This window comes from Mobula hypostoma, chromosome 6, assembly GCF_963921235.1.
Source record: "Mobula hypostoma chromosome 6, sMobHyp1.1, whole genome shotgun sequence".
NCBI lineage: Eukaryota > Metazoa > Chordata > Chondrichthyes > Myliobatiformes > Myliobatidae > Mobula > Mobula hypostoma.
In genome coordinates this window covers 4,276,851-4,295,688 of record NC_086102.1, presented here as the reverse complement: position 1 = coordinate 4,295,688, position 18,838 = coordinate 4,276,851, and the positions used below count along the sequence as shown (strand labels likewise).

Sequence of the window (18,838 nt, the reverse complement as noted above, 5' to 3'; positions counted from 1 at the left end):
TCTGGACTTGTACTGGGTGTCTCGGGCTGGTGAGAGAGGGTCTCTCAGACCCTGGGACACATGTGAGGGAAGGAGGGAGGGGGTCCACAGGTGACGGGGAGAATGGATGGGGAGAATGTTTAAGGGAGGTGATCCTGGTCCACCAGCTTGGGGAAGGAGTGGGCATCTTTGGGTGGTGGGGATTGAAGTGGGTGGTGATTATCCTTGTGCCACCAGATTGGGGAGGGAGAGGGTCTTTGAGTTGTGGTTCTTGCAGATGGAAGGGTGAGAATCCTGGGCCCTGAGCTGGGGGGAGGGCCTTCATGTTCAGGAGAGGTGGGCTCCCCTGATGGTGGGTGGGCTCCCTGGGCCATTTCCCATGGGCCAGTCCCTGCCTGTGATCTCAATGAGACGTATGTCAGCAACTCATGCTCCCATTTCTGTAACACTGAGTAAGTACCGAAAATAGCCTGCTGTTCCCAGTATATCGCTGTTTTCAATGACAGACCATGTTTGTTACTTCCAAAGATAAAAGAACAAACTGTCTATAAGACATAGGAGCTGAACCAGGCCATTCGGCCCATTGAGTCTGTTCCACCATTCCATCATGGCTGAGTTATTATCTCTCCCAACCCCACTCTCTTGCCTTGTCCCAATAACCTTTCGACACTCTGACTAATCAGGAACCTATCAGCCTCTGCTTTATGCACAGCCAATGACTTGGCCTCCACAGCCATCCATGGCAATGAATCCCATGGATTCACCAGAAACCTAGAGTCTGGAATACCAGAATAGGGTTTAATATCACTGGTATATGTTGTGAAATTATATATATATATATTCAATTGTATACCTGTAGTGTAAAAAGAAAGGGGGGAAACACTGAGGTAGCATTCGTGGGTTTATTATCCACTCAGAAATGAGATGGTGGAGGGGAAGAAGCTGTTCCTGAAACATTAAGTGTGTGTCTTCAGGCTCCTGTACCTCCTCCCTGAGCAGAGGGAGCATGTCCTGGGTGGTGGGGTCCTTGATGATGGACGTGGCCTTTTTGAGGCATTACCTTTTGAAGACGTCTCTAAGCTGGTGCCCATGATGGAGCTGGCTGAGTTTATAACTTTCTGCAGCTTTTTCTGATCCTGTGTAGTGGCCCTTCCATACCATAGAACATAGAACAGTACAGCACATTACAGGCCCTTCGGCCCACAATGTTGTGCCGACCCTCAAACCCTGCCTCCCATGTGGTACTTGATGGTGATGAATCAGATAGAATAATCTCCATGCTACATCTGTAGAAATTTGTGTGCGTCTTTGATGACATACAAATTCTCATGAAACTCCTAATGAAATATAGTTGCTGTAATAGCTTTTTTGTAATTACATCAACATGTTGGGCCCAGAATAGATCCTCAGAGATGTTGAAACCCAGGAACTTGAAATTTCTCACCCTTTCCACTGCTGATTCTTTGATGAGAATTGGTATCTGTTCCCTCGAATTTCCCTTCGTGAAGTCCACAATCAGTTCCTTGGTCTTACTGATGTTGAATACACGGTTGTTTCACTCCTGCTGGCTAAAGAAATTCCCCCTCATCTCTGTTCTAAGTGGCCATACTTCTATTCTAAGTGCCTATACTTCTATTCTGAGGCTGTGCCCTCTGATCCTAGATTGCCTCACTGCAGGAAACATCCTCCCCACATTCACTGTATCTGCTCTCTGACTCCCCCACTATAGGAAATGTCCTCCCCACATCCACTCTATCTGTGTCCTCTGGTCCTAGACTCCCCACTATAGGAAACATCCTCTCCACATCCACTCTATCTGTGTCCTCTGGTCCTAGACTCCCCACTATAGGAAACATCCTCTCCACATCCACTCTATCTGTGTCCTCTGGTCCTAGACTCCCCACTATAGGAAACATCCTCTCCACATCCACTAAATCTGCACCTTTTAATGTTTGGTAGGTTTCAAATGAGGTTCCACCCCCTTACCCCAACTCAATCTTCTAAGCTCCAGCGAGCTGGATATACAGGATATTCAAAGTTCAAAGTACATTTATTGTCAAAGTACTGTATGTGTACATTATACAACCTTGAGATTTGTCTCACTACAGGCAGCCACAAAACAAGAAACCCAAAAGAATCCATATGTAAAAAAGACCAACAAACCCCCAATGTGCAGAGAGAGAGAGCGAGAGAGGGAAAAAACAAATAGTGTAAGCAATAAAAATAAACAAGTAGCATTTGGAAGGAAGGTGAGTCCTTGGACTCCGAGCCCGGAACTGAGCCACAGCGCTGGTGCAGTGAAGAGAGGAGTAAACGTGACGGAATTACATTTCCCCTTGCTAAGTCTTCCATAGCAGTGAAACAGGTGAATTGTAGTGGTTGTTGGAAGGAAGTGAGGGTCAGATCAATCTGTACACAGCAAAGTCAGCAATGAAATAAGTGGACGGATAATCTGATTTAGTATTGTGGTTTGAGGCACCACAGTATAATGGTCAGTGCAACTCTACTACAGCTTGGAGTGTTGGAGTCCATTTCCAACATCATGGGTAAGGAGTTCGGGCACCAGTTTCCTCCCACAGTCCAAAGACGTACTGGTTAGTAGGTCACACACACAATGCTGGAGGAACTCCACAGGCCAGGCAGCATCTACTGAAAAGTGTACAGTCGACATTTTGGGCTGAGATCCATTATCCTGTGATTAGGCCGGTGTTAAATAGATGTGTTTCTGGGTGGTACGGCTTGTTGGGCTCAGCTCTTCCACACCGTCTCTAAATAAATAATGGGCATTAACCTTGTCACTGAGAAACCAATTGAAGTATTTCCAGCACTGCTTTCCCCTGACGCAGTAGATAATTTTGACTGAAGGGTGGTACCTTTAACAATGCAGAGCTCTCCCAAAGTTGTTCTGAATCATCGTTGTGTGCAGGTAGTCTCTGGGCCTGATCTACAGTGGTGTCGGGCTGGTGGCCCAGTCAGCTGTGGGGCACGGTTCATCTCCTGCCAAGTTTTTTCCTCACCCTGTCTCTGTTCTCAGCTGCTACTGGCCTTTACGTGGCCTGTGCATATAGAACCAATGAGGGAGGTGAATTCTCAGCTCCCGAGGGTGTTGGAGGCTGGATCATTTAATATTAATGAAGGATCCCACCCACCCTGCTCACAGACTGTTTGTCCCACTCCCATCAGGGAGGAGGCTACGTAACATCCATGTCAGGACCACCAGACTCAAAAACAGTGACTTCCTTAAGCAGTGAGGCTGATCAACACCTCCACCCACTAACCCACCTCCCACACCCCAACCTCCACTACGTCCTGTCAGTCACCTTATGTACAGACACTCCTGTGCTTTGTTTTACTTTATAGACACACAATCAATCGAAGCTATCTTGTGCATTTATGTTTATGTTTTTTTTTACTATTATTGCTGTCTTTATCTTAACGTGTTTGTTGTGCCTCATTCGATCCACTTTGTTCTCCTTTACACCTGTGTACCGGAGATAACATTAAACAAACTTGAATCTTGAATAAACATTTGACAGCTCATTGAGTTCACGGGCAACTGGCACAGGACCCTGTTGAATGGCAGGGCAGGGCACTGGAGAGGCTGACTGGCCGACTCCTGTTCCTATGTCCTTATGTCCTTATGTCAGCCATTTGCAAGCCGGTGTCATGGATAACTTTCTCCTATTTCATTGTGTTTGCATGGGCCTAATCGTCAGCACTGTGGGCCCAGGGTTGCATTAGATGTGGGCAGAGTTCAAGGCTTCTCATGGCCCTCATTCCACCTTCCTCTCCATTGTGCTTGCAGGACCTTTCGTACGCTGCCATGGAGATGTATAAAACGATTGGACGTGTCCGCTCGGCTCAGCTGCTGGGGAAGGATTTGGCGGATTTTTACATGTACGTATGTGATGCATAGCAGAACAACCAATATGTGTGATCAGGCCTCTGGGGAACCAGACAAAGGAGCAGAGTTCGGCCATTTGCCCCATCGAGTCCGCTCCGCCATTTCATCAGGGCTGATCCATTTCCCTCTCAGCCCCAGTCTCCTGCCTTCCCCTCATATCCCTCCATGCCCTGACCAATCAGGAATCCATCAACCTCGGCCTTAATAAGAATCATCATGCCCCTCATGCATGAATGGTGACGTAGCTTCAATTGGAGTTCGACAGCAAACGCAGGAGAGGGTTAAAAGGAAAGTATGTGAGAAAAGACAGGCAGCCAGCAAAGCACAGAATCCACGAGTACTTTGTAGGCATATAAACAGGAAGGTTTTGAACGGAGTAGAGCAGAGAAGAGTACAGGCCCTTCAGCCCATGATGTTGTGCCAACCTTTTAACCTGCTCTAACCCTTCTCTCTTACACACCCCTCCATTATTTTATCATCCGTGTGCCTATCGAGGAGTTTCTTATATGTTGCTAGTGTATCTGCCTCTACCAGCGCCCCGGTAGGGCACTCCACACACCCGCCACTCTTTGTGTAAAGAACGACCTCTGACATCTCTCAAATACTTTAGACATGCCCCCTCATTTCAGCCATTTGCCCATCGGGAGAGACAGAGAGCCTACTAACTTGGTAAAGAATGCTAATGTAAGGATATTGAATAGATCCCTAGTACAATAAAATGGACTTGGGACTTCTGTGTCTACCTCATTATGGCCTTGCACATTATTGTCCACCTGCTCTGCACTTTCTCTGTAACTGTTGCATGTTATTCTGCATGGGTTGCATGGTCGCAGTTAGCACGTTGCTTTACAGTGCCGGCTGTAAGACCTAGGTTCAAAGCGATGGCAGATGGAACTTAATCGTGATAGTTGTGAGCTAACCATTTTGGGAGATCTGATAAGGATAGGACATACATTGTGAATAGTAGGGCCCCAGGGAGGTGTGGAGGGACAGAGGGACCTTGGTGTACAGATCCAACAAGCCCAAAAGGTGGCAGCAGAGATCAAATTCAAGTTTATTGCAATCTGACTGTACATGTATACAACCAAACAAAACAATGTTCCTCTAGACCACGGTACACCCACAAAGCATATATCACACACAGCACAAAAAAACAAAATATTACCATGAATAAATTAATAAAATGCCATTCAAAATGCATGTAGTAAAGTGCAGCACAATTAAACAATTATACAGCTCACTGTTCTCGTGATGAGACCTCAGTTTTGGCAAGATATTCATTAGTCTCACAGCCTGAGGGAAGAAGCTGTTACCCAGTCCGTCAGTCCTAGTCCTGATGCTCCTGCACCTCCTTCCCAATGGTAGTGGGTCAAAGAGATTGTGGGGTGGGTGGTAGCAATGCTTTGGGCCCTTCATCTGCAACGCTCCCGGTAAGTGTCATGGAGGGTGGGGGGGAGGGAGACCCTGGTGATCCTCTTGGAGAGCTGAGAGGGCCTATTCCACGCTGTACCTCAATGCATAAATGAATAGATATCTTCATTACAACTTTATTAAACATTGGTTAGACCAACGCTGGAGCATTGTGTGCTGTTCTGTTTGCCACATTGTAGGAAGGATGTGATATATCCTTCTGAAGAAAAGGGGAGTAAAATTGTTCACAATTCTACAGGGGTGGTGCCAACATCTGTTTCCTCTTGTACATGAACGTCTTCCCTAGAGCATAGGAGAATGAGGGGAGATTTGTCGGACGTATACAAAACTGAGGGGCATAGACAGGGTAAATGCAAGCAGTCTTTTTCCACTGAGGTTGGGAGGGACTACAATCAGAGGTCATGGGTTAAGGGTGAAAGGTGAAATGTCTAAGGGAACATGAGAGGGAACTTCACTCAGAGGATGGCAAGTGGTGGATATGGGTTTGATTTCAAAGAGAAATTTGGGTGAGTACATGGATGGGGGGGCATGGAGGGCTGTGGTTCAGGAGCAGGTCAATGGGACGAGGCAGAACAATAGTTCAGCATGGACTAGATGGGCTGAAGGGACTAGGGGCTGTTCCTTTGCTGTAGTGTTCAATGACTGTAAACGACAGCATACGGGGTATGTTTTTATCATACAAGCTGCCTTTATCATTCAGGGGAGGTTCAGCAGGGTGTCTTATGCAATGCAGTGTTAAAGTTTTAAGGAGAAACTGGGAATGCTGCCTGACCTGCTGAATTCCTCCAATATTTTGTGTGTGTGCCCAGCATAGGTGGGTTTGTTATCCTTGGACTGCAGGAGGCTGAGTGGGGTTCCAATAGAAGCACACAAAATTGTGAGGAGCAGAGATGAGGTAAATGGTGGGAAATCTTTCCCCATGGTAGAGGTACCTAATGATAGAAGGCATAGGTTTAGAGGAGGTCTGAGGCAGTACATTTTCACATTGAAGGTGGTTGGAATTGGGAGTTGACAAGGGGTACCCCATTTCCTCTCTCCCCCACCCACCATACCCATATTCCCCTCCACCTCTTGCCCCAAGTCCCAACAATTGGGGAACCAGGTCAAGCAGAGCGTATGTGGGAGCACCAGGCTCCTGGGGCCAACTAGTGGTTGCTCTTGCCACGCCTGCTTGCTCTCTCCCCCCTCCTGCCTCTCTCTCCCCCTCCCCCTCCCCCTCTCTTCCCTCTCCCCCCTCTCCCCTCCCCCCCGCCCCCGTTTCTCTTCCGATGTTTGGACAACAGTTTAAGTGCTGGGCCAAATCAGGAAGTTCGGCTGTAGGCTGAATGGAGGTGCTGGGGTTCAGGCCCCAGAGCCAGAGAGTATCAAAGTGACTAAATCCAGTGTCTGGACAACGACTCAGGCGCTGGGCCAGATTGCTAAGGTCGGGATGTCGGGGTCTAAGGTGAGGGGTGGGCCGGTTCAGCTCTCTGCTCAGCTCTGTGCCGAACCAAGGATCTGGTGACCGACTCTCTGTGTGTTGTCACTTCAGAATGATATTTGCTTACATTGATCTATTGTATGGTTGTTGTTTTTTCTGCACATTGTGTTTAATGTTTTTTTTATGGGTTCCCTTCGGTTTCTTTGTTTCATGGCTGCCTGTTTGACGAATCTCAAGGTTGTATCACGTATACGTACTTTGATAATAAATGTCCTTTGAACTTTCAACTTTAATTATTAAAATAATGTAATGATCTTGAGAATCTGCTGTGTAGCATCTTCTCTGTTTTTTTTCCCCCATTATTATACTGTTCTTTGTCTCATAGTGTATTTTTGTACTGTATCAGATCCAGAGTATCAATTATTTCGTTCCCCTTTACACTTGTCAATTGGAAATGACGTTTGTTCCTGTGGGGCCAAGCTGTCATTTGGTGTTTTGTTGTTTCAGGCGGAAGGGGGAACCAGAGAAAGCGGAAAGCTACCTGCAGGAGGCTCTGAAGACGTACCTGTCAGAAGGCTGGGCTTTACTCATTGCCCACACCAGGAAACAACTGGCTGATTGTCAGAACCGCCTTCAGCAGACAGAGAAGTATCCTTGACCATAGTCCTTTGCACACACCAGTCACTGGGGAGACCATACCTGGAGTATTGTGCTCTGTTCTGGTCACCCAGCTGTCATCAAGCCGGAGAAAGGGTGTGGAGAGCATTCACAAGGATGTTACCGACACTGGAGAGCTTGAGTTCTAAGGAGAGGCTGGGACTGTTGTTCCTGGAGTGAGAGAGGTTGAGGGATGATCTAATCATCACCATCGTTGTGTGCCACGTGTATGACCGGGCGATTGTGGGTCATCGTCATCCTTGTGTGCCATGTGTATGACTGGGCGATTGTGGGTCATCACCATCCTTGTGTGCCATGTGTATGACCGGGCGATTGTGGGTCATCACCAACCTTGTGTGCCATGTGTATGACCGGGCGATTGTGGGTCATCACCAACCTTGTGTGCCATGTGTATGACGGGGTGATTGTGGGTCATCACCATCCTTGTGTGCCATGTGTATGACGGGGCGATTGTGGGTCATCACCAACCTTGTGTGCCATGTGTATGACCAGGCGATTGTGGGTCATCACCATCCTTGTGTGCCATGTGTATGACCGGGTGATTGTGGGTCATCAGCATCCTTGTGTGCCATGTGTATGACGGAGTGATTGTGGGTCATCAGCATCCTTGTGTGCCATGTGTATGACCGGGTGATTGTGGGTCATCACCAACCTTGTGTGCCATGTGTATGACGGAGTGATTGTGGGTCATCACCATCCTTGTGTGCCATGTGTATGACGGGGTGATTGTGGGTCATCAGCATCCTTGTGTGCCATGTGTATGACCGGGCGATTGTGGGTCATCACCATCCTTGTGTGCCATGTGTATGACCAGGCGATTGTGGGTCATCACCATCCTTGTGTGCCATGTGTATGACGGAGTGATTGTGGGTCATCAGCATCCTTGTGTGCCATGTGTATGACCGGGCGATTGTGGGTCATGATTTATCACCACTGTGTTCTTAGCCAATATCTCTGCAGAAGTGGTTTGCCATTGCCTCCTTCTGAGCAGAGTCTTTACAAGATGATCAACCACAGCAATTATCAACACTCTTCAGAGATTGTCCGCCTGGCATCAGTGGTCACGTAACCAGGATGTGAAATATGCATCAGCTGCTCACACAACCAGCCACCACCTGCTCCCATAGCTTCATGTGACCCTGATCGGGGGTGGGGGGTGCTGATAAGCAGGGGCTACACCTGTCCAAGCGTGACCTGCAGGCTAGCGGAGGGAGGGAGCGCCTTACACCGCCTCAGTAGAGACGTATCCCCACCCCACCACCTGCGGAGACCTGATCAAGTTTTATAAAGTCATGGTGTGCATAGATAGGCTAGATGGTCTTATTTTTCCCCAGGGTCAGGGTATTTACCACAAGAGGGCAGAGATTGAAGATGGGAAGGGAAAAATTTAAAGGGAACCTGAGGGGCAAGATTTTCAAACATAGGGTGGTGGGTATCTGGGATGAACTGTCAGTGGAAGTGGGAGAGAGTGGGTACAGTTACAATGTTTACACCTCAACCATCAGGCTCCTGAACCAGTGTGGGTAACTTCACTCACCCAGTCTCTAACCATCAGGCTCCTGAACCAGTGTGGATAATTTCACTCACCCAGTCTCTAACCTTCAGGCCCCTGAACCAGTGTGGATAATTTCACTCACCCAGTCTCTAACCATCAGGCCCCTGAACCACTGTGGATAATTTCACTCACCCAGTCTCTAACCATCAGGCTCCTGAACTAGTGTGGATAATTTCACTCACCCAATCTCTAACCATCAGGCCCCTGAACCAGTGTGGATAACTTCACTCACCCAATCTCTAACCATCAGGCCCCTGAACCAGTGTGGATAATTTCACTCACCCAATCTCTAACCATCAGGCCCCTGAACCAGTGTGGATAACTTCACTCACCCAATCTCTAACCATCAGGCCCCTGAACCAGTGTGGATAACTTCACTCACCCAATCTCTAACCATGGCCCCTGAACCAGTGTGGATAACTTCACTCACCCACCCAGTCTCTGAACCATCAGGGTCCTGAACTAGTGTGGATAATTTCACTCACCCAATACTATACTGATTCCACAGCCTATATGGCTCACTTTCAGGGACTCCACAACTTGTGTTCACGATATAATTTATTTATTTACTTATTTGCTTAATGTTTTGTGGTTTTCTTTGTATTTGCACAATTTGTTGTCTTTTGCATGTTGGTTGTTTGTCTATCTTTGTTTTGTGCCATTTTTCATTGATTCTATTGTGTTTCTTTGTATTTACTGTGAATGCCCTCAGGAAAACGGGTAGTATATGGTGATGTACAGTGTATACTTTGAGAATACATTTACTTTGACTTGAAAGACATTTGGACAGGTACATGGAGAGGAAAGATATGGGCCAACTGTTGCAACGTTATAAAACCCGGTCAGACCACACTTGGAGTATTGTGTTCAATTCCGGTTGCCTCATCACAGGAAAGATGAGGAAGCTTTAGAGAGTGTGCAGAGGAGACTTACCAGGATGCTGCCTGGACGAGAGAGCATGTCTTATAAGGATAGATGGGTTGGGCGAGCTAGGGCTTTTCTCTTTGGAGTGAAGGAGGATGAGAGGTGACCTAATAGAGGTGTACAAGATGATAAGAGGTATACATAGTGTGGACAGCCAGAGACTTTTTCCCAGCGTGGAAGTGGCTAATCCCAGGAGTCATAATCTTAAGGTGGTTGGAGGAAAGTATAGTGGGGGATGTCAGGTAGGTTTTTTTCACAGAGAGTGGTGGGTACATGGAACACATTGCCAGAGGTGGTGGTAGAGGCAGATACATTAGGGGCATTTAAGAGATTCTGGGTGGGCCCATGGATGTTAGAAAAATGGAGGCTTGTGTGGGAAGGAAGGGTTAGATTGATCTCAGAGTATGTTAAAAGGTTGTCATAACACCATAGGCTGCAGGGGCCTCACTGGGCTGGAGTGTTCTATATTCTGTTACAGACATGACAAAAATAATATAAATTTAAATTAACTTTTACATAACATTCAATAAGATAAACATCATGACAGCAGTTCAAGTTGTGAGAGAGGAAAATGAATATAGTCTATGATAATGTTAACTGGGTTCAGGAACCTGACTGCAGTGTTGATGAAGCTTGGGTCTTCAGGCTCCTGTACCTCCTGCTTGATGAGAGCATCGAAGAGAGGGTACGGCCTGGATGGACATCATCTTCCTTTCTTGTAGATATCCAGGATGCTGGACAGGGCTGTGCCTCTGATGAAACTGGCTGAGGCAACCACTCTCTGTAGACTCTTATAGGCAATAGACAATAGAGAATAGGTGCAGGAGTAGGCCATTCGATCCTTCTAGCCAGCACCACCATTCACTGTGATCATGGCTGATCATCCACAATCCGTACCCTTTTCCTGCCTTCTCCCCATATCCCTTGACTTCGCTATCTTTAAGAGCTTTGTCTAACTCTTTCTTCAAAAAATCCAGAGAATTGGCCTCCACTACCTTCTGAGGCAGACCATTCCACAGATCCACAACTCTCTGTGTGAAAAAGTTTTTCCTCAACTCCGTTCTAACTGGTCTACCCCTTATTCTTAAACTGCAGCCTCTGGTTCTGGAAAGCTCTTGTGTTAGAAACATAGAAAACCGACAGTACAATACAGGCCCTTTGGCCCACAATGCTGTGCCAAACATGTACTTATCTTAGGAATTGCCTAGGGTTACCCATAGCCCTCTATTTTTCTAAACTCCGTGTACCTGTCCAGGCATCTCTAAAAAGACCCTATCGTATCTACCTTCACCACTGCCGCTGGCAGCCCATTCCACCACTCTCTGCATAAAACACTTACCCTGACATCTCCTCTGTACCTACTTCCAAGCATCTGAAAACTGTGCCCTCTCGTGCTAGCCATTTCCGCCCTGGGGAAAAAGCACTGACTATCCACATGATCAATGCCTCCCATCATCTTATACACCTCTATCAGGTCATCTCATGTCCTATGTCGCTCCAAGGAGAAAAGGCCGAGTTCACTCAACCTATTCTCATAACGCATGCTCCCCAATCCAGGCAACATCCTTGTAACTCTCCTCTGCACCCTTTCTATAGTTTCCATATCCTTTCTACAGTGAGGTGACCAGAACTGAGCACAGTACTCCAAGTGGGGTCTGACCATGGTCCTATATAGCTGCAACATTACCTCTCGGCTCCTAAACTCAATCCCACGATTGATGAAGGCCAATGCACTGTATGCTTTCTTAACCATAGAGTCAACCTGTGCAGCAATTTTGAGTGTCTGATGGACTCAGACCTCAAGATCCTTCTGATCCTCCACACTGCCAAGAGTCTTACCATTAATACTATATTCTGCCATCATATTTGACCTACCAAAATGAACCACCTCACACTTATCTGGGTTGAATTCCACCTGCTACTTCTCAGCCCATTTTTGCATCCTATCGATGTCCCGCTGTAACCTCTGACAGCCCTCCACTCAATCCACAACACCTCCAACCTTTGTGTCATCAGCAAATTTACTAACTCATCCCTCCACTTCTTCATCCAGGTCATTTGTAAAAATCACGTAGAGTAGGGGGCCCAGAACAGATCCTGGAGGCACACCACTGGTGACCAACCTCCATGCAGAATATGACCCATCTCAAACCACTCTTTGCCTTCTGTGGGCAAGCCAATTCTGGATCCACAAAGTAATGTCCCCTTGGATCCCATGCCTCCTTACTTTCTCAATAAGCCTTGCATGGGATACCTTGTTAAATGCCTTGCTGAAATCCATATACACTACATCTACTGCTCTACCTTCATCAATGTATTTAGTCACTTCCTCAAAAAATTCAATCAGGCTTGTAAGGCATGACCTGCCCTTGACAAAGCCATGTTGACTATTCCTAATCATATTGCGCCTCTCCAAATGTTCATAAATCCTGCCTCTCAGGATCTTTTCCATCAACTTATCAACTACTGAAGTAAGACTCACTGGTCTATAATTTCCTAGACTATCTCTACTCTCTTTCTTGAATAAGGGAACAACATCTGGAACCCTCCAATCCTCTGGAACCTCTCCCATCTCCGTTGATGATGCAAAGATCATCGCCAGAGGCTCAGCAATCTCCTCCCTTGCCTCCCACAATAGCCTGGGATATATCTCGCCCTGGCCCAGAGACTTATCCAACTTGATGCTTTCCAAGAGCTCCAGCACATCCTCTTTCTTAATGTCTATATGCTCAAGATTTTCAGTTCGCTCTAAGTCATCCCTACAATCGCCAAGATCCTTTTCCGTAGTGAATACTGAAGCAAAGTATTCATTAAGTACCTCTTCTATCTCCTCCAGTTCCATACACACTTTTCCACTGTCACTTGTTTGGTCCTATTCTCTCACATTTTATCCTCTTGCAATTCACACACTTGTAGAATGCCTTGGGGTTTCCCTTAATCCTGTCTGCCAAGGCCTTCTTATGGCCCCTTCTGGCTCCCCTAATTTCTTTCTTAAGCACCTTCTTGCTAGTCTTATAATCTTCTAGATCTCTATCATTACCTAGTTTTTTGAAACTTTCCTAAGCTCATCTTTTCTTCTTGACTAGATTTACAACAGCCTTTGTACACCACGGTTCCTGTACCCTACCATCTTTCCCTGTCTCGTTTGAACGTACCTGTGCAGAACTCCACACAAATATCCCCTGAACATTTGCCACACTTCTTCTGTACGTTTCCCTGAGAACATCTGTTCCCAATTTCTGCTTCCAAGTTCCTATCTGATGGCCTCATATTTCCCCTTACTCCAATTAAATGCTTTCCTAACTTGTCTGTTCCTATCCCTCTCCAATTCTATGGTAAAGGAGATAGAATTGTGATCACTATCTCCAAAATGCTCTCCCACTGAGAGACCTGACACCTGACCAGGTTCATTTCCCAATACCAGATCAAATACAGCATCTCCTCTTATAAGCTTATCTGCATCTTGAGTCAAGAAACCTTCTTGAACACACCTAACAAACTCCACCCTATCTAAACCCTGTGTTCCTGTGTATTGAAGTTCCCCTACCAATCAGTCAGAATGCTCCCCCTCTCACACCTCTGCAGAAGTTTGGAGACTGTGATAACGTGCCAAATATTCTTCAACTTTTAAAACAGCATTGAGCATTACTGTACAGAGTAGGCCCTTCAATCCACATGTGATAATGTGCCAACCTCTTACCTTACTCTCAGATCAGTGTAACCCTCCTCTCTCCATGGCCCTAGAGTTTTCTATCATCCATGTACCAATCAAAGAATCTGTTAAATATCCCGAATGCATCGGCCTCTATCGTACCCTGGCATGGTGCTCCACACATTCATCACTCTTGTGTTTAAATAAAAATACCTCTGACATCCCCCCCCCCCCCACCATACCTCCAATCACCTTGAAATTGTATCCCTCTCATACTAGCCATTTCCACCCTGGGAGACACTCTCTGGCTATCCACTTAATCCCTGTCTCTTATCATCCTGTACACCTCTCATCCTCCTTCACTTAACCTAGCCGCAGAAGACATGCTCTCTAATCCAGGCAGCATCCTGATAAATCTCTGCACCTTCTCTAAAGCTTCCACATGCTTCCGACAGTGAGATGACCAGAACTGAACACAATATTCCAAGTGTGCTCTAATCAGGATTTTATAGAGGTTTGTCATTCAGTAAGTGTAGATGGAACTTAATGCAGACAAGTGTGAAGTGTTGCAGTTTAGGGCTTCACAGTAAACGGCAGGGCCTTGAGGAGTGTGGTAGAACAAAGGGATCTGGGAATCCAGGTCTGTACTTCATTGAAAGTGGTCTCACAGGTAGATAGGGTCGTAAAGAGAGCTTTTGGCACATTGGCCTTCAAAAATCAATGTATTGAGTACAGGAGATGGGATGTTATGTTGAAGTTGTATAAGATGTTGGTGAGGTCTAATTTGAAGCATTATGTGCAGTTCTGGTCACCACCTACAGGAAAGATGTAAAAAAGATTGAAAGAGTACAGAGAAAATTTACAAGGATGTTACCAAAATAAAAGGACCTGGATAGGAGGGAAAGTTTGAAAAGGTTAGAGCGTAAGAGGAGATTTGAGAGAGGGGTTAGATAGGGTAAATGCAAACAGGCTTTTTCCACTGAGGTTGGAAGGGCTGCAACCAGAGGTGATGGATTAACGGTGAAAGGTGAAATATTTAAGAGGAGCCTGAGGGGAAATTTCTTTGCTCAGAGGGTGGTGAGCATGTGGAATGAGCTGCCTGTGGAAGCCATGGATTTGGGTTCGATTTCATCAATTAAGTACTTAGATGGGAGGGGTGTGGAAGTCTATGGTCCAGGTGCAGGTTGAAGGGTCTGGGCAGAAAAATTGTTTGGCAAGGGCCTGTTTCTGTGCTGTGGTGCTCTATGATATGACATGATAGTATACAGCAGCTTGGGGCATTGAAGTTCAGAGTTTATTTCCAGTGTCCTTTGTAAGAAGTTTGTTTGCCCTTCCTATAATTCATTGTGAATTGTTCGGTGATTAGCTGGTGTTAATAGGTGGGTTGTTGTGCGGTCTGAGCTCGTTGGGCTGAAAGGGCCTGTTGGGCTCGGTATAACCTCCATGTTTCTTCCTCTGTCTTTTTGAAGGGTGTAATGGGCACTGGTGTGTGTAGGAGGCCTGTCAGTGGCTCAGTACCTCGTACACTGCATGTGTACCGTGTCTCCAGACTCGTTCTGTCCCTTAACCCAGTCTGGCAGCTACCTGCAGACAAGCAGCCTGCTGGCGGCTGACCACCATCTTCTGGAGGCAGAACGCATCCCCTTTTGCCAGGAGATCCTTCGGCTGTCCAGGGTACCGGCTGGTGAGCAGGCTGAGCTGTGGCGGAAGGCAGGGGGAGCGGTGTGGTGGGTTATATGGGCAGCAGCTCACAACCGCAGGTGGGCTGTATTACAGATGGGGGTCCAGTGGTGGGAGAGTTGTATGCAGCAGTCTTTAAACCAGCTGTTGGCTGATAGAGGGGTGTTTGGGTTGGGACGAGGGGGGAGTTGAATTGAGACATGTTTGGAAGGGAGAATGTTGAGGACGATTTGGGAAGGGACGTTTGGGATGAGGATTGAGGACAGGATGGGGGGAGGTTTGGGGTCATAGGGAGGAATATAAATTGAGTTGAGATTGTTCTTGGTCTGGTGATCTGGATCCGGTGCCCTCCTGCCTCCTCCTGTTTCTACCCCTCTCATACCCCCCTGCCATCCTCTCCCTTTCTCTCCTGCTCCTGTTCCCCAGGTTGAGTTGGCCAGTCGGCAAGATTTCATGGTGACAGGGTTGAGCTTTTGTTCTCTTTCCAGACGACCGCTTGCTGCTTGGGATGGACGGCTTTGCCCAGCTGAGAAGCCTGCGCTTGGAGCCGGCAGTGGCAGTGGTGCACGTGGGGGGGTGGCTGGACATGGAGCTGACCATCCACAGCCTCATGCCCATCCCAGTCCCCCTGGACCACCTCTCCATCCACTTGCACCTCACCGTCAACAGAGACCCATCCAAGAGGAGCAGCGAGTTGTCTGGGCGGGGTCAGAATGCGGCCGGGATCTTCCTCTTCTCGAACGAGTCCACTGGCCAGCGTGGCCCCCGGGGCAGCCAGCCGTCCGTTGAGCTGTACGAGTTGCACGATCGCAGCCCCTCGGACAACGCACTCAACTGCAGCGGCATTGTCTGCAAGAACATGCACCTACTCCTGCGCAGACAGGAGAGCAGCTCGTCGATGGAGCGACCGTCGGGGCTGGCCGTGGAGGAGAGCGCACACGTTCTGCGGTCTGGCGCCGTGCTGCTGCAGCCAGGAGACAACAGCATTCACTTCAGGACCCAGGCCAGTGCTTCCACATCCTCCCCAGCCAAAACGTCCTGCCCGTGCCCATCCCGCGGCCCTGACTGTGTGACTCTGTCTGTGAACGTACATCCCTTCATGGAACACATCACTAGGCACCGGCCATCGATATGGGAGACAGTCTCCCAGTGAGGGTCTGTGTGTACAGGACCCATCCTCCCACTGAGAGTCTGTGTATGTGTGTGACCATCCCCCAGTGTGTGCGTGTGTGACCATCCCCAGAGTGTGCGTATGGGACCATCCCCAGAGTGTGCGTATGGGACCATCCCCAGTGTGTGCGTGTGTGACCATCCCCAGTGTGTGCGTGTGTGACCATCCCCAGTGTGTGTGTGTGTGTGTGGGACCATCCCCAGTGTGTGTGTGTGTGGGACCATCCCCCAGTGTGTGTGTGTGTGGGACCATCTCCCAGTGTGTGTGTGTGTGTGTGTGTGTAAGGCATTGGTAATGCTAAATTTGGAGTATTGTGTACAGTTCTGGTCACCGAATTATAGAAAAGATGTCAACAGAATTGAGAGAGTACAGAGGAGATTTACTAGAATGTTACCTGGGTTTCATCTCCTAAGTTACAGAGAAAGGTTGAACAAGTTGGGTCTTTATTCTTTGGGGTGTAGAAGGTTGAGGGGGGACTTGACAGAGGTATTTAAAATTATGAGGGGGATAGCTAGAGGTGACTTAGATAGGCTTTTTCCATTGAGAGTGGGGGAGATTCAAACAAGGACATGAGTTGAGAGTTAAAGGGCAAAAGTTTAGGGGTAACATGAGGGGGAACTTCTTTACTCAGAGAGTGGTAGCTGTGTGGAACGAGCTTCCAGCAGAAGTGGTTGAGGCAGGTTCGATGTTGTCGTTTAAAGTTAAATTGGATAGATATGTGGACAGGAAAGGAATGGAGGGTTATGGGCTGAGTGCAGGTCGGTGGGACTAGGTGAGAGTAGGAGTTCGGCACGGACTAGAAGGGCCGAGATGGCCTGTTTCCGTGCTGCAATATATGGTGTGAGAGACCATCCCCCTGTGTGTGTGTGAATGACCAAGCCCCAATGAGGGTCAATGAGCGTGCGTGGAGCTTATTAGAGATTGGTCGGTATGACGGTGTGGGCATCACTGAGTTGTAGCTGAAAGAAGGCCATTGTTGGGAGCTGAACATCAAAGGATATACTTTGTATCGAAAGGATAGGCAGGAAGGCATATGCAGTGGTGTGGCTCTGTTGGTAAGAGATGGAATACATCTTTGGAAAGAGGTGACGTAGGTTCAGAAAAGGTTGAATCTTTGTGGGTGGTGTTAAAAAACTGCAAGGGTAAAAAATTCATTATGGGAATCATATATAGGTCTCTAGATAGTAGCCAAGATGTGGGACTGAGATTGCAAAGGGAGCTGGAAAAGGCATGTAATAAGGGTAATGACACAATTGTAATGGGGGACTTCAATATGCGGGGGATTGGGAAAATCAGGCTGGTGTCGGATTGCAAGAGATTTGATTTGTTGAATGTCTATGAGATGGCTTTTTAGAGCAGCTCGTGCTTGAGCCAATTCGGGGAAAGGCTATCCTAGATTAGGTGTTGTGTAATAACCCAGATCTTATTAGGGAGCTTAACATAAAGGAACCCTTAGGAGGCAGTGATGATAATATGATTGAATTCATACTGCAATTTGAGAGGGAGAAGCATCAGTCACATGTATCAGTATCACAGTGGAATATCGGGGATTACACAGGCATGAGAAAAGAGTTTGCCCACATGGATTGGAGGAGGATACTGGTGGGGATGAAGGCAGAGCAGAGATGACTGAAGTTTCTGGGAAGGTGCAGGATAGATATGTCCCACAGAGGAAGAAGTTCTCAAATGGCAGGGGTATGTAGGCAATCGTGACTGACAAGGGAAATTAAGGACTGCCTAAAAGCCAAGGAAAGGGTATATAAGGTAGCAAAATTGAATGGGAAATTAGATAATTAGGAAGTTTTTAAAATCCAACAAAAGGCAACTAAAAAAAGCTGTAAGAAGGGAAAAGATGAGAGGAGGGCAAACTAGCCAATAATATAAAGCAGGATACAAGAAGTTTTTTCAGTGATATAAAGAGTAAAAGGGAGGTGAGAGTTGATATTGGATCACTGGAAAATGATGCTGGGAAAGGCTTCGGGAGTAAACCCTGAGGAAGAAATCCGGAGCCGGTGTCCCGAAGGCAGCTTGATGTTGTTTACAACTTCACTCTGGCACCCTCTGCGACGACACTGGTGCCAATCTGTATCGGTACTTGCCCTTCCCTCGGACTACAACAGTGATCCATCCCCCAGTGAGGGTCAGTGTGTGTGATCCATCCCCCAGTGAGGGTCAGTGTGTGTGATCCATCCCCCAGTGAGGGTCAGTGTATGTATGTGACCATCCCCCAGTGAGGGTCAGTGTATGTGACCATCCCCCAGTGAGGGTCAGTGTGTGTGATCCATCCCCCAGTGAGGGTCAGTGTGTGTGACCATTGCCCAGTGAGGGTCAGTGTATGTGACCATCCCCCAGTGAGGGTCAGTGTGTGTGATCCATCCCCCAGTGAGGGTCAGTGTGTGTATGTGACCATCCCCCAGTGAGGGTCAGTGTATGTGACCATCCCC

The 18,838-nt window shown here is 47.5% G+C and overlaps 1 protein-coding gene across 1 annotated transcript in view; it reads left to right on the top strand.

Moving 5' to 3' along the window:
- The window catches only part of trappc10 (trafficking protein particle complex subunit 10), a 130,457-nt gene that overhangs the window by 84,291 nt on the left and 27,328 nt on the right, over positions 1-18,838 (top strand). The window contains 4 exon segments of the mRNA XM_063050211.1: positions 3,785-3,876; positions 7,242-7,382; positions 15,124-15,227; positions 15,712-16,226. Coding sequence (XP_062906281.1) covers positions 3,785-3,876; positions 7,242-7,382; positions 15,124-15,227; positions 15,712-16,226 — 852 coding nt within the window.